Below are 16,558 nucleotides of genomic sequence, written 5' to 3' on the forward strand. Positions count from 1 at the left end.
AAAACGCTTGCTCTGCTGGGCAAACCAATAAATCCTCCCTAATGGTTAATTAAGAGATTTGACGCAGGAAAACAAGCGAGCTGGAGGGGGAGGCAATTGTTTTAAAGCAGCAGGTCAAATGCACACAGGCAGACCTTATTCTCCACTGGTTTAAAATACCAGGGTAGGAAGAGAGGGACAGAGGGCGATGTGGGGGGGGCAGGGGCAGGAATGTGCCAAGCAAAGGAAGAGTCCCAGCTGTGATCTGTCTTTTTTGGAAGAGCCTGGCTGGGACAAGGTTGTGGGTTCCCAAAATGTGTCCCCACTCCCAGCGCCTCCAGCCTTTTGAACCCCTGTGCAGTGGCGTAGCGTGGGTTGTCAGCACCCGGGGCAAGGCAAGTAATTTGCGCCCCCTAACCCGTGGATTTGCGCCCCCCAACCCTAACCCCCAGATGTTGCGCCCGGTGCGGCCGGCCCCCCTGCACCCCCCACGCTATGCCACTGCCCCTGTGCAAGCCCTTCCTCTGCCAAGCCGCCATTGGGCAGCTGCTTTGGGTTAAGGTCCCTCCAAACTGGTTTTGTGTGGGTAGGTGCGTTCTGCAACACGCCACTGATAGCGTAACAGTGCATTAGTAGTGGATTGATAGAGGGCTGCCTGCAGATCATTCTGCTTTATGAGTAGTTCGTAGAATCCTAGAGTTGGAAGGGATCCCGAGCAGGATCCAGTCCAATCCCTGCAATGCAAGAATTACAGGTAAAAAATCCCTGACAGATGGGCCAGCCAATTTCTCTTCAAAAACCTCTTATGAAGGAGAGCCCACCACCTTCCCACATAACCCATTCCACTGCTGAACAGCTCTTACCAGAAGAAAGCGATTCCTATGTTTAGTCAGAATCTCCTTTCTCATAATATGAATCCAGTGGTTTGGGTTGTACCCTCTGGAGCAGCAGAAAACAAGCTTGCTCCACCTTCCATGGATAGTTGAAGGTGGCTCTCATATCAAGCATTCTGAAGTGCTTGATAATAATAATATTTTATTATTATTTATTGTGGGAAGCTGAATGTGCATAGATTAAATGCACGCATGTTGCAAGTTACAAGTAGTAGTTGTAGTAGTAGTAGTAGTAACAACAACAACAATAAATGTGTGCAAAAATACATTAGGGAACAGTTGCAACAATATACGTATTAGGGGAAACTGCATATGGGGGGGGGGAAATGTGTACATTCAGTGGCGTAGCGTGGGGGGTGCAGGGGGGGCCGGCCGCACGAGGCGCAACATCTGGGGGGGCGCGCTCGCACTCGCAGCTCTCTGCCCCTGCTAAAATCCACGGGTTAGGGGGCGCAAATTACTTGCCTTGCCCCGGGTGCTGACAACCCACGCTACGCCACTGTGTACATTAGAAGAAATGCATACTGAAACACTGGTGAATTTTCATGAGGATTAAAAAACAAATGTATGCATGTATGTATATTTGCAAACAGATGTGGAAATGTGAAAAACTGAAATTAAGAGTGGAAAAATAAGAAACTGAAAGTGAGCGGCTTGTTGATCCCTCCCTGCAGCCAAGGATGGCTGATTTTGTCCTCGTGTGCACTTGGGACGCTCCTCTTTGGCCCCAGGCACAGGTCTCCTCTCTATTTACCTTGCAAGAGGTAGCTTTCGGGAATGGCGCTAGACAGCAAACACTGGCCACTGGGCTGCTGCTTACAGGAAGAACTGCATGAAGTGAGGTGGGGGAGAGGGGATGTGAGTACAGCAGGACTGACTTTACCTCCTTCAGCCAAAAGGGGTATTGAGCTACCAACTAGGCCTGGGGTGGTGGTGGTTGTTCTCTTCTGATGCCCAGGCATTGCCAAATCCCTCCTGCCCAATTAAGAGCTTCGGTCTTGAGAAACCCTCCTTCGTTTTCACTGCAACCCAAGCCAACCAAACATTGCCATTTCTACCTCAGCGGTCTGATAGTGAACTTGAAGGTATGCAAGACCCATCTCTCCGCTCGACCCCTGGCAGACAGATTACGATAAGACTCTGCAAGACTGGGGTGGTGGTGGAGACATTTATATTGCATAGATGGGGCAAGGATGGGGAGGGGGAAGATGTTAACCAATCGCAGGCAGGCGGATTCTAAAGCCTTAGAGGCATCTTGCCCCTTTGCACCGAGCCAGCTCCAAAACTTTTGCAAGAGTGCCTGGAACGCCCCCAAATTGTACAATGTTTGGTCTGCCTTGATCCTTTCCCCCAGTATGATCTCCCCTCTCTCCTGCAGGCCTGGCTCACTCTCCTCTAGCAGGAGAGGGCTGCATGAGGGTGGAAGGGAGAAGGAGGGAGTGGAGCTGGCGAAAGGGACAGAACGTGCCCCTAGCGGACCACCTTATGTTAAAAATCTACTTGGGTGGGGGGATGAGGCAAGCCACAGACGAAAGCAAAGAAAGGGAAAGAGCCCCAGTTAAAGATTGATGGGAAGTGCTACAAGCTACGTGGGGCCTTTTGACATCGCCACTGCCGCTCTCACTCCAGCTCGTTTTAATTCCCGCCCGGGTTAGAGAAACAAGCAAACGTGCTCCACATTGGCCCAGACTAGAGGCCCTTCCGCCCAGCCAAAAGAGATAAAAAGATTCCCAATGCTAAGATTCCTGGGCAGCCCTCCAAAGCAGCGGAGGCCAGAGGCGGGTGAAGGAGGGAGCCAGCCAAAGTGGCCACAACTGGGAGAGACGGTTTCGCCACAGAACAAGGGCAGGGGTTTCCCCAGAAGGGATTCTGGAAGAGGGAGATTTTGCAGTGGAGCAGCAGGGGGACTTTCACGTGCATGGCTTAAATCGGCCTTGCATTTGACAACTTGCCCCTGGTAGCCACAGGCGACCGGAAGTCCCACGCAGGCGAGTGACTGAGCTGACAGAGAAGGGATGGATCTGTTCCATCAGTGGAGGGAGGTTTGCTTGTTATGCTTTTACAGGAGGGAAAAAAGATCATGAAGTGGCCCGGTCCACTTCTGCCATCTCAGGACTCTGTACCTTATGCTATGTGTGTAAAATCAGGTCTTGGTAAGAGAATGCAGGAAGATATATGAAGTTATAGTGGTACCTTGGGTTACAGACGCTTCAGGTTACAGAGTCTGCTAACCCAGAAATAGTACCTCGGGTTAAGAACTTTGCTTCAGGATGAGAACAGAAATTGTGCGGCGGAAGTGGGAGGCCCCATTAGCTAAAGTGGTACCTCAGGTTAAGCACAGTTTCAGGTTAAGAACGGACCTCCAGAAAGAATAAAGTTCTTAACCCGAGGTACCACTGTATTTGTCCAACATGTTTCCTCTGCATGGCAGCAGCTTTCAAAGAGTCTCAAACAGAGCAGACTCCTTTCTGTCACCTGCCATCTCAGGGATGGGGAACCCTTTTCAATTGGGGGGCCGCACTCCCTTCTGGACAGCTGTCTGAGGGCCACGTGCCAGAGGCAAAAGTGAGTGGACCATCAAAGATATATTCTAGCTTTGTACTGTAAGCTACTTTTTCCACACACTCTCTCTATATTTTTTAATGCATTTGTAAGTGATATACCACCCTCTGCACAAGTCACAGGGCAGTTTATAGCTGAAGCATGCAGATAAAAATCTAAAAGAATAATGCGACCCTTTAAAAACACAAACAACAACAAATCAAGGAAAGCCAGTTAATCTGTCCTCCACTGAGACAAGCAAGAGGCATTATCAGAGTTCAAGTTACACATTCCATCCAAGGAAAATCACTCAGGGTGCAAAGCAGGGCCAGCGAAGGATTGCGGCCAGCAGAGGGTACCAAGGGCCATACAAAGAAGCCCAAAGGGCCGCATCATCCAGGCAAAAACGTTAGTCACAATCAGTGGTGTTTCCACTGAGCTGCAGTTCAGTTTCTGTCAAATGCTCACTGTCTGTAACTATGTAACTCTTTAAGTAACATATATTCATTTCAATGTAAAGGAAGCATCAAAACAATGTAAAAAAAACCAAACACCTCATCAATTGTGCAGTGTTTGTGGACTTAGAAGCAACAATGATGTGGAAAAATGCCAATCAAATTCATTTGACTGGTTTTCATTCCCAACCACAAACAAACATGCAAACTCCTGCAATTCCCACTTCCTTTTCCATTGGAACTCTCTGGTATTATTATTTATTACTATCTGGTATTACTATTTATTTGTTGCATTTATACCCCACCTTTTTCTCCAAGGGGCTCAAGGCAGGGTATGTGTTTCTCTTCCTCCTCCTCCTCCCCCTTGAATCCCCACAGCAAACCTGTGAGGTGGCTTAGGCTGAGAGGTAGTGACAGGTCCAAGTTCACCCAGTGAGCTTCAAGGCCGAGTGGGGATTTGAACCCTGGTCTCCCAGGTCTTAGTCCATCCCTGTTTGAGGATTTAATGCCTGTTTTTATAAAAATGCAGTATGGCTACTAATGGGGACAAAATGTGCAAGAGGAGGACTGGCCACTGGCCACAGGCCCGGCCAACAAATAAAGCAGTTTTCCCTCCACCCCACCTTACACCTCTGAATAAATTGCCTCCACTTCTGATTTGTCACACCCTCCACCCCAATCATCCGGACGGGAGTTGGCTCGAATGTTCTCTTCCTTACTGGTGCAAGGGCTTGGTCTCAAAATAGCTCCTCACTCTCCCATCCCTAATGCAGTTACTAACTGGGGACATTGAGCCCAACCAGAAGCAAAGGCCAAACTGTCCCGTCCCCAGAGGTCCAAGTACCACTTGGAAGCGATCAGTTAAATAGCTGGGATGGGGAGGGAACAGATGCAAAGCTGCTTTCTGAGTGGTGGGGGAAAAGGATGGCGGCAGGTCTGGAAGATGTCACTTTTTGCAGGGGCAGAGGGACGAAAAACAGCTGCGCGCAGATGGCGAGAGAGGCTATAAAACACTTGGCACAGGGCTACCTCTGCTGAAAGTGATCTAGTGGGTTGTTGTTGTTTTGTAATGGCTAAAGGATAAAAACAAAACGGGACACACAGCAAGAGCTGCTACTGCACAGCTGGGAATCCCACCCCACACAAATTCCACGCAGAGGGAGCCCAGATTTGCAGCTCTGAAATTCTAGCAGTCTTTAAAAGCACAAGTGACCTGCTTGCACAATGTAATCCATTTTGCAACTGCCGGGGGCCCCTCCAGACTGCTGGGGTTTGGGGGTGGGCATACTCTGCAACATGGCACTGATGCAATAACAGTGGTGGGCTTATATTGGACTGTCCAAACATCGATCCATTGTATTAGTGGATCGGTGATACTTTCTTAATGTTACAGAGTTCTTGTGGCATTCCTACTCTATAGTGCAACAAAAGCAGGGCAGAAACTAACAAACCCCGGAATATTTATGACATAAAAAAGTTATAGGATTTCAGAAAGAAGCCACGGGACATTCATTGGTTAGAAATGAAGCAGTCTGTCTGCCCCAAGACATTTGCAAAAACAAACAGTGCTGAAAGCAGAATTGTGTATAACGGCCTGGTACCATTGTGAGAACTAATAATGCACAATAAAAGGGACATCTACTATAACTCACTATAATAATCTCAATAATAAAAAAGGGACATCTGAAGGGGCCTTGGATGTTTTCAAAAGGATGGGAGATCTGGCCCACAGCAGTGAAAGATGGGAGAATTATGTGGTCTATAGAAGCTTATTTCCAGTCCCACTTTTGCTACTCTAGAAAGCCCTGGAAAAAGGCATGGCTTCCAAACAACATCCTTTGCAGTCGTAAAGCCTAGAAACTATTTTCTTTTTCTTTAAAACGAAGGCTGAGATTTTCAGGATTCCACACAATTAAATCCAATGCTTGCATACTGTGCGACTGTGCACATTTGAAGGGCACAATACCTGGAAACTTGCGTAAGGTTTCTGCGAAGACAGACGGTAGTACTGCCTTAACGAGCTTAGGTCTGAGCAGAGCAGGTTTAAACACATTTTGCCCCAGAAATCCAGCAGTCTTGATCTTCGGGGGGGGGGGGGGGACCTAATTGCTGGAGACGCAACTGTCCTGAATTCATCCACGCTGGAAGTTAAAAGCACCAAGCAGAGGGATTACTAATTGCTCTGTGGAAGATTTTGCAACCACATCAAAAGGGTCTGAATGCCTCCTCTGGCACTGAGGGGGGTCTGCTTCCTCTTTAGTGGCGCCTGGCCAAGCCGAGAGAAATATTCACTGGAGCCACTCTAACCGTGGGCCCCTCCAGACTGGTGCCCTATTAAGGGTGTGTTCGGCAGCATATTTTTGACACGATACTTGAGCATTAGTGGCAGATTTATTCTTGTTTCATGATGCTTCCCTGATGTTCCCACGTGTCAGCAGCAGGTGTCAACTCACACGGCATCTGTGAAGTTAACACTTTGTTCGAAGAATCAAGAAAGCTCAAGAGGCCTGGCCTAGTGAGCACAGCAACTTGTCCTGTTAGATCTTGCCCCACTGAGGCAGTTGAGGGGACTGAAGGTCCCCGCGTTCCCACAGTTCTTTAAGTCTCCTTCTCTGAGTCCTTCCCAAGCAATCTGAGACTTTGCCGCCTTGCTAGCCTTGGCTCCGCCCTCTTCATACCTCTTCTGGTTCTGTGAGACTAGGGGGAAGGGGAGCTGATCACAGCAGGAGGGGCAGACTCTCTGACTTCTTCATCTTTGCCTCTTGGCCCCTCTCCTCTCCAGCCTCTGCTTCTGCCTCTGATTCTGGGCTGCTCTCTGCCACAGACTCTCCCTGCTCATTAAACCCTGCTACCTCTACAGCTTCCAACACCTCCTCCTCCCAGTCTGCTCCCTTCTCCCTCTGACCACCCAGCCTCATTCCACCACCAATCTCCTGGCTCTGAGTCTTCTTCCCTTGGGGGTTCCCCAGCTGGTGCCTCCCACCACTCCTCTTCATGCATCGTCATCCAGTAATGACACCACATCACTGCCGTCTAGAAGGGCTGTAGCACCACAAAAGCGGGACAAAAAAGGAACCAGAACATTTCTGTATAAAAATGAGTTTAAAGTTATAAAAAATGGATTTGTTTTTAATTCTTTTTTTATCTATTCATTTTTTGTATTTTTATTTTCCTTTTTTCTTTTTTATGTATTTTTGTATGTTTTCTTTTTTATCTTTTTCTTTTCATTTTTTTTTTTGTATTTGGTAATTTATGTCTTTGTAAAATCTCAATAAATATTCTTTACAAAAAAAGTTTCAGCATGACGTTACAGAATATGCACTGATTGGGAATGAAGCAGTGTAACCAGCCCAAAGCATTTGCAGGTACAAACCATGGAAAGTGGGATTGCGTGTGACCGCCATAATAGCATCGTGAGCACAAATTGTCACGAATGCACAACAGAACAGACATCTGGAAAGGCCCTGCCTCACAGCAGGAGGTGCAAATGTGTCCATGGGCTCCAGAAAGGGTGGGTTACCCTACGATACTTCCTGCAAGGCCAACTAACCACAGACACTGGAAGTGCACCAGAAGGAAGGGGCTATTGCTGAGTGGTAGGGCATCAGCCATGCCATGCAGAAGGTCCTGGGTTCAATCCTGAGCATCTCCAAATAGGGTTGAGAGACACTCCCTGTCTGAAAACCTGGGAGAGCCGCTGCCAGTCAGCGTAGACAATACTGAGCTCAATGGACCAATGAGGTGACTCAGTATAAGGCAGCCTCCTACCTTCTGCCCAGGGATGCTCTGCCAGCATGATGCTACAATGCAAGAATCATTTTGGCTTGACACATTCAAAAGCAGAGTCAGTCACTGCAAATATGCCTGTTCTTTGCAGTATGGTGAGTGCCATTTGAGGTCTACCACCTTAAGTGGCTGCCTAGGCTATTTATATGGTAGAGACAGCTCTGGGGTACCTTTGGGCTGAGAGCACAGGAAACAGATTTTAAAAAGCCAGGTTGTCTCTTTCTAAAGCAGAAGAGGAATTCAAAGGAGCACCCTCCTGCAAAAACAAACACTGTGCTGGTTTTCCTTCGGGAAGTGGATCCAGGGCTCTTTTGGCTCAACACTGCCCTCTTCAGGGAAGAAGGGAGAGGAGAAGATCTGGGACACACCTGACTGTATGCAAAGGATGTTTTAGGTAGCTTTAGAGATGCCTTAAATGACAGCCATGGGTGCAAGAAAATTTTGATTCAGTTCACATTCAAAGGCAAACCTACCAAATCTGCATTCAAAATAATGGGCAAAGCGAAACACAGCCCTCCTCCGAAATTTGTGCTTTTTTGAATTTTGCAATGCAGCTCTTCAGCCAAGTAATGCATATAAAAAAAAATGCACAGAGTGGCTAAAGTGTGCATTAAATAGAAACATTAGTAAAAATAGCATGTAAAAAAAGGCATTATATTAGAGGAAATTGGTTTGCAAAAATATATGGAGTAGGCAAAAGTGCATATAAAAATATGTACATGCTGATGCATTTTTATGCAAACTGATGTGGAAATGTGGGGGACAGAATTTAAGATGGGGGAAATGAGAAACTGAAAGTGACAGGTCAATCCATCCCAAGTTACAGCACACACAAAGCTTACTTGCCCTTTTCCCATCCAACGTAATCCACAGTGGTCACTTCCCAACAGCCTCTTCCATCCTATTTTTCCCACACAAAGTTTGTGGGAAGGTTAAATGATGTCGGCTATTTACTGTGCATATGCTTCCAGGAAGGGTTACCCCACACCTTCTGGCACATCTTCCCATCCACTTCTGACGGACTGACTGTTGTCTATGCTGGCTGAGGGTGACGAGAGCCGGAGTCCAAGAACATCTGAGTGGCCAAAGGTTCTCCATCTCTGGCCTAGCAGGTAGCCTCTCATAGCATCCTAATGCAGAGGTTCAGCCACCCTTGTGTACATAACATACGATGAAAGCACATGGTTTCCCCCAAAGAACCCTGGGATCTGTAGGTTGTTAAGGATGCTGGGAACTGTAGCTCTCTGGGGGTGAGCTATAGTTCCCAGGATTCTTTGGAGGGCAGAGGGTGTGCTTTAAATGTAGGATGTGTATGCTCACCAAGTCGGCTTCAGGGGGTGCGGTTTCCTCCTGCAAATGTATATCCCTCTGTCCCTCCCACCCATTTTATAACACACCTTCTTTGACTTGCTGAAGAAGGCCTGCTTGATCTCCTCCAGGGTGGCATCCTGCTTGATCCCCAGCAGGTCATAGTAGCTGCTGTTTCTGGCTGGCGACCTACGAGGAGGAGGAGGAGGAGGAATTGGTTACACTGACGTCATCACCCGTGTCTCCTCCCCGCCCACAAATCTCTCAATGTTGACATTTGTTTATTTATCACATTCATGTACTTCCTTTCCTCCAAGCTCAAGGTGGCATGCATAGTTCTCCTCCTCCCAATTTCATCCTCACAACAACCCTGGGAGGTAGATTAGGCTGAGAGACAGTGACTGGCCGAGTGGGGACTTGGATCCTAGTCTCCCAGGTCTTAGTCCCACAGCTACACCACATTGGCTCTGACATGCGCCACCAAGCACTAGTGTGGCCATTTTAAGTAAGTCTTTACCATTCCTAGAGAGAAAGTTAGGAGAGGATTGGAGCATCTGCGTATCTCTCGTTGGAAACAGAATGTATGATCTATTTGCTGTATCAGAAAAAAAATAACAAAGAGATTACATGCATCAAATAATACAAATGATGCAAATGATTTTGTTGACATACGGCATCCTTTTATAAAACACTTTGCTGATAAATGGCAACTACCAAAATCACAGAATGGATTTTGGCAAACTTAACCAGATTGATGAGTTCGGGGGGTGGGGGGGGAGTTGGGATTTTGGTTTTGTATTCTTTCCTTTCTTTTTTTTGGTCATTGTTATGTATTAAATAAATAAAACAATATTTTAATAAAATAAAGAAAATTATAATGCTAAATGTGCTGGTACCTTTTCAGTGATTCTGTGAAATGAAAGGGAGTGTGGCTACCTTGGATACTTTTTCTGGTACCTAGGAATGCTCCTTGTTGCTGATGGACAGCAACATCATAGGGGTGTGAGAGAGAGAGACAGAGAGAGACAGAGAGAGAGATGCTATTGTGTTGTGTCAGTGGCGTTCTCTTAAAATTTGAAGTCTGGTCCAAAAACGTTGACAACTCGTGGTCCACACATGCTCACACTCCCTTTCCTGTCCTCCATCCAAGCAAGCAAAAGGCATTTTTAGAGTTCAAGGGCACATTTCATCCCAGGCAAGAAACACTCAAGAAAGTTGCCAGGCTTGGGTGTGGCTTGGAAAGGGGTGGCGGTGGCCTAGGGCAGGCTTCCTCAACCTTGGCCCTCCAGATGTTTTTTGGCCTACAACTCCCATGATCCCTAGCTAGCAGGACCAGTGGTCAGGGATGATGGGAATTGTAGTCTCAAAACTTCTGGAGGGCTGAGGTTGAGGAAGCCTGGCCTAGGGAGAGTCTTGGGGGCCAGAGAGGCTTTGAGGGGTGCGTTTGACTTCCAAACATGAGGTTCCTGATCTATACAGAATAGCAACAGCTCTCCAGTGTTACAGAGAGGAGTTTTTTCTCCTACCTGGAGATGAGAGGATTGAACCTGGGAGACTTCTGCATGCAGAGCAGACACTCTCCCACTAAGCTGTGGTTTTTACTAAACAACAACACAGGACGTTAGTCTAGAGGATGCTCAGAAAAGCAAACAGGCTGAGGGTGGCACTGGGAGCTGACATACAGGGCTCTTTCCCTCCTTCCCCTGGGTACACAAAATTCAAGAATCACTGTGAAGAGTGCTTGGTAAACGATATGCAAGAAATAAGTCTCCCCTCTCCACACACACACACACACACACACACACACATGCATACAGAGAGAGAGGAAATAAAAGAACAGGCGGTTCATTACAAACTCAAGAGGACAAGACTGAAAAGAATATGCATAACATCCACCAGCTGTGTATATAATATCCTCCGCAATCCACCAACCAAAATACTCTGTTATCAGTAAGGACCAGAATGGGAGCAGCTTGCCAATGGAAGGGGATGCAATTCTCCCACTTCCTTTCTCCTGTGATTCCTTTTTTTGTTTTGGGAATAAATCTTGATAATTCAACCAGAGTAAATAGTTAAAGGAAAGGAGAGAGAGAATTAAACAGGTGCAGGCCTGCAAAATGGGTGGGCTGTTACGCTTCGTGGCTCCTTGCCACTGGAGACAAAAGAAGAACAAGGGAGATTTCATATGCTGGGCAAATGCAATGGGGTGATCCCCTGAGTGCGGCGTGGGGGAGCCTGTGGGCACCCTCTTCTGAATCCAGAATACTCCAGAGAGCAGTAGAAGGGACCTGGAAGTACAGAAGATATATTTGGGGTGGGCAAGAGCTGCCTTGTACCATTGCTCTGCCCTGCTCAGTTCTGTGTCCTCACTGGCAGTAGTTCTCCAGGATTTCAGACAGAGGACATTTCCAGCCCCACAGAGAGATGCCAGGGATCGAACCCGGCACCTTCTGCATACAAAGCAGTTGCTCTACCACTGAGCTACGGCCCTTCCCCTCTCTTACCAGCCTTATGGTATTTATCCCAGGTGAAGTCACTCCAGAGGCCTTATTCCACCTGCCTGGTATTGCAACACCCCTAAGTCCTTTTCTGTGACTGACAGGGGCTCTGTGGACTGAGAGCACACACAAGTGTTGGATAGCACACCAGGCTTAAGTCCCAGCCTAAGGCCACGAGGTCCTGGGTTCATGTCCCCAACATCCTGTCATGACCCTGGGACTGGTTCCCCTTTCTTCAGGTGAGGAGACTGAGGACTCTATGGAGCCAGAAGGGGAAATGGAAGAGAAACGTCTTTGGCAGAAGCCAAGATTCAGACTTAGGCTGCATAGACACTACACATTTAAATCACACGGCTTCCCGCCAAAGAATCCTGGGAACTGCATCTTGTTAAGGGTGCTGGGAATTGTAGTTCTGGGAGGGGGTGAACTATGGTTGCTAGGATTCTTTGTGGGAGGAAGTTATGTGCTTTCAGTGTATGGCGGGCACACTATTGCCAATGCATCATCAGAAGTCTGCTCTCATAGTGTTCGTCCCGAGCTTTGTTCAAGGCCCTGCATTGTAATACATCCCAAATGAGCCAGGAGGAGAGCACTCACCGGCTGCAGAACGCGGTAGAAAACACTCGATGCCTGGCACTTTGGCACAGCCAGCAGCAACGGCACATGGAAAAGGGAATGGCTAATGTCATATTCAGACCTCCCGAAGAGCGCCACACCCTGGTCCTGGGAAGATGCCGACCTAGGAAAGAGAAAGAAAGGGAAGGCATCTGGGATTTGAAGTTGATGGATGGTGTGTCTGTGTGGTGCTTTAAGATCTTAAAAGCATTTCACAGGCATAGACTGACTCAGTAATCCGCACAACGGCCTTGTAAGCTAGGCCAGCATAATGAACATCCCCCGTGCTGCACTTGGGAGAGTGAAACCAAAATTTAAAAGTGGCTCAGGTAAGGTGACCTCGAGAGCCTTGCTGCCAAGCCAAGATTATTTTATTTAAAAGACGTGCATCAGGAAGCACTGGCAAAGTCCCCCGAAAGGATTTTTCCTTGAGATGGCAGGTTTGAAAACAAGTTGATCCTCTCAAACTGTCCCATTCAGTCCTGAAACATCTAGAGGGCACCATGTCACCAAGTGGCACCTCTCTGGTGAATGCCTTGTGTACTTTGTACTGGGGACCCCAATGGGGGGGGGATTCTTTAAAAACTTGGAAACAGCATAAGGGCTGTTGTGCTAGGATTGTCCAGGGTTTGTGAGGGTCTTCAAAGACAGGATAGGTGGGGATAGACTGGTCAACGACTGATTTGAGTCTCACCCACCCCAACTGGAAGAACCAGCAGGCTAGGCGCTTCTGGTCATTATTTCCATGAACTCTGGCCAGGAACTCATGGGTGGTTGTGCTTTACTTGGCTCCTTTCAGTTGTGGCAGCCCTTCCCTTTCCCATATAGCTGCACTGGTTTCCAGTTCATTTTCAAGGCCAATCTAAGGTGCCCCAACTATCTGAAAGGTCACCACCCTTGGAAGTTTGGTGGGACGGGAGAGGGCCTTCTCTGTGCCAGCCCCTAAGCTGTGGAATTCCCACCCCACAGAGGTGTGTCCTGCACCTTTCTTTATATAGCTTTTATCGTATGCTGAAGACACATTGCTTTACCCTGGCCTTTGACACCATATATATATATATATATATATATATATATATATATATATATATGGTGTCAAAGGCCAAGGCCAGGGTAAAGCGATGTGTCTTCAGGGGTGTGTGGGTGTGGGTGTTGGTGTGTGGGTGTGTCATGATGTCATGACCCGCTTACCCTATTCTTGGGATTGTAATTTGACTTGAACTATTTTTAATACTGTATTTTTTAAACTGCTGCCACCCAGCATGGGATCTTACACTAAAGCACAGGTAAGAAAACATGTAAGTAAATTATTATGATTGCATTATCCATCAGCTGCTTCAGATGTCTATTTATGCCTGGACTTTCTCTGACCCATAAGATTGGATCATGCTTATAAATATTGTTTTCCTGTTTTTTATGGTGCACCTTTATTGTTGTTGTTATTTATAAGACTTGTTACCTGGAGATCTCCGAGTACTTAAGAATACATTTTAAACATCAATGCATCATACCATAAAAACAGAACAAGACAACCCCATAACAGCCGTAGGAAGCATTGGGAGATAACATCATCGTAGTTCATCTTAGGACACACTTGTATCTTTTTATGCTGTATTTTTTGTATACCACTTAGAGAATTTTAATTATTAAGTAGTTTAGGGCTGCTTTTAAATTAACTAAAACACACATATCAGATGCTGCCGTTGAGTAGGAAAGTGGACGATGATCCCCAGATTTCACCCACCCAGAAAATGCTATTGATTGTTCATTTCTGCACAGTGCTGGCACAAGACTCCATGTTTGAATTCTCTCCCAGAGAAGTAGGAGGAATCCTTATTTCCTTGCTTCTAGAAAAATAGTACACCAGGCAGAAGGGCTATACTGGCTGAACCCTTGACCTTTTAACATGTCAAATTTGGCCCGTTGCCTGACAGCTGCCTCTGGTGTTCCCAGTGTTAATCCAGAGCCAAACAATTATCAGAATCCACAGCAAACCTTTGGAAAACATGTCCCCCTCCAGACGTCCTTTTTATTCTGTATTTAATCATAGAATCATCAAACTGTAGATTTGGAAGGGACCACAAGTGTAATCTACTCCAACCTCCTGCAATGCAGAAATCTTTTGCCCATTGTGGGGCTTGTGATTGTTACTGGGACAATTCTACACAATCCCACTTTCCATAATTGTTTGTGCCTGAAAAGGGTTTTGTGGTGGACGGACCGCTATGTTTCCAAACAGTGCGTGCCTTGTAACTTCCTGCTAAAATCCTGCAACTTTTTGTGCCGCAAATGCTCTTGTGTTTGGCTGGCTGGTTTGTCCCCCTTTCGTTGCTCTGCGGCGCAAGACTGCCCCCCTCTGGACAGCAATACTACGGTAAACATTGGGAAAGCATTGCAGAGCAGCTAATAGAATGGAATTATGTGTGGACAGTCCAGTATAAATCCAGCACCAATGCACTATTATTGTGTCAATGGCATGTTCCAGAATAGACTATCACACACACACACACACACATACAACCCTACCAATCTGGAGGAGCCCCATGGCTGTTATCTCCCGCTGACCTTGAAGCGGCCAGGGGACACTGGTCCCTCCCTGGCTTCAGTCAGGCACTCCTTTAATCAGGAGCCAAAAATTATAAAGATGCAGTTCTCCATCTGCATCCCTGTCACTCGGCTGAGTTGTTGCTATGGCAACCACCCTGCGACCCCCCCCTTTCTCTGTCACATCCCATCGCCGCAAAACCATCAACGTGCCTCCCTTTGCCCTTTCTCAGCAACAACAGAATAATCATTATGATTTCTCGCTGTCTCCTCCAGGTCCAGGCCGCACTGACGGCTAGCTTGCTCCTGAGCTGATGGGGATGAGGAAATCAGCAAGCCCCCCCCCCCCGCAAAATTCACGCCTGGCCAGCCGCCAGCCCCCACCCTGACAGCTGAAGTGCTGAAGCAAACATTAACCAAGCAGAGGAAAACCATCTCAGTGGGAGGCAGGCCTGTTAAAAGGGGGGAGCGGGTTTGCGATGTTACGGATACGCTGTCATTTTCCTGCCGTTTTTTTACAAGATAAAAGAAGGATTTGCCACCTGTTTGGCTTCCCAAAGCGCCTTACACTGGCTCAAATCCTCTCTCTGCAACCTCTCCCCACCGCTCACAGGATAACAGTCTTGTGAAGTTAAAAATATAACACGACAGACATAGGAGGCTGCCTTGAACTGAGCGTCACACACCATTGGTCCATCTAGCCCAGTATTGTCTTCGCTGACTGGCGGCAGCTCTCCAGGGTTTCAGGCAGGGGGTCTCTACTAGCCCCACCTGCAGATGTGGGGAATTGCATGGGACGTCCTGCATGCAAACAGACACTCCGCCCCTGAGCTCTGCCGCTTCCCACACCCAACGGAGATGCTGGGACGCCTGGGATTCAAGAGAACACAATTTTAGAGAAAACGTCTGCTTGCAGGAATTATATTTCCCACAAATATCATCACCCCCTCTAACTTCGCCATCCCTTGGTTTCTCAATGCAGGAAAAAGAGGGGAGGCAAAGGGGAGTTGGGGGGGATACCTGCAAAGGTAAAAGAAAACACTTTTAAAACAAACACATTGGAAGGTGGTGGACTCTCCCTTGTGGGAGGTTTTTAAACAGAGGTTGGGTGACCACCTGTCAGGGATTCTTTAGCTGTGATTCCTGCCTCGCAGGGGGCTGGATCAAAAGTCCCTTGGGGGTCCCTTTCAGCTCTATAGTCTTGTGGTTCCTTGCATCTCCTTGACTGAGCAAACTGCCCCGAGAGAAAGGGCACCGACTGCCTGCCTGGATGACTAGCAGTGTATTTTTAGCAAACTGTTTTGCTGGCCCGAGTCAGAGCCCAGTCAGCTGGGCCCCCACCACATAAGGCTAAACTCATTTCAGATTAATTCAGTGGACCCAGCACATTGCAATTCTTCCTTTGTTTACAGTGGTACCTTGGTTTTTTAATGTCTCGGAAGTCGAACATTTCGGTTTTCGAACTTCGAAAACCCAGAAATAAATGCTTCCGTTTTATAACACGGCTTGGAAGTCCAACAGCTTCTCCTGAGTGTATATGTTATCTTTTTCAATTTTCTCTATTAAAAAATTGGCAGACCAATTTTTGCGCAGCTGTTTCCAAATGTTTTTCCGAATGGTCTTCCGGAACAGACTACATTCGAAAACTGAGGTACCACTGTATTTATTTCCATTTCAGAGGTAGGCCAGGTACTTCTACACACACACACACACACACACACACACACACACACAGAAAGAGAGAGAGAGAGAGAGAGTTTCCACCACCATCTCTTCCTTTCTGCCAACTCAGCAGTATTAAGTGTTTATTTCTCCTTGTTTCAGAGTTTGCAGAAACACCATCTGGCTCATTACAGTGTGGAGCACATGGAAATAAATTCTACACCATTAATCAGGACAAAACAAACAAACAATCAGATAGAAAGAGGCCAAGCCAAGC

General features: G+C 47.2%; 1 protein-coding gene and 1 long non-coding RNA gene across 3 annotated transcripts in view; one reads left to right on the forward strand and one right to left on the reverse strand.

Moving 5' to 3' along the window:
- Nucleotides 1-16,558, reverse strand: part of DNAJC4 (DnaJ heat shock protein family (Hsp40) member C4) — a 40,380-nt gene that overhangs the window by 16,963 nt on the left and 6,859 nt on the right. For both annotated transcript variants that reach the window (XM_083716019.1, XM_083716020.1), the window contains exons 2-3: nt 12,058-12,199; nt 9,052-9,151 (exon numbers count right to left, since the gene is read on the reverse strand). In XM_083716019.1, the coding sequence (XP_083572145.1) occupies nt 9,052-9,151; nt 12,058-12,199 (242 nt within the window). The remainder of the gene's footprint in view (nt 1-9,051; nt 9,152-12,057; nt 12,200-16,558) is intronic.
- Nucleotides 490-4,690, forward strand: LOC310833590. Its single transcript, XR_014558824.1, has 3 exons — nt 490-664; nt 1,085-1,211; nt 1,385-4,690. It is a non-coding gene; the product is annotated as an uncharacterized lncRNA (long non-coding RNA).

This window comes from Podarcis gaigeae (genome assembly GCF_964106915.1).
Source record: "Podarcis gaigeae genome assembly, chromosome: 16".
NCBI classification, from domain to species: Eukaryota; Metazoa; Chordata; class Lepidosauria; order Squamata; family Lacertidae; genus Podarcis; species Podarcis gaigeae.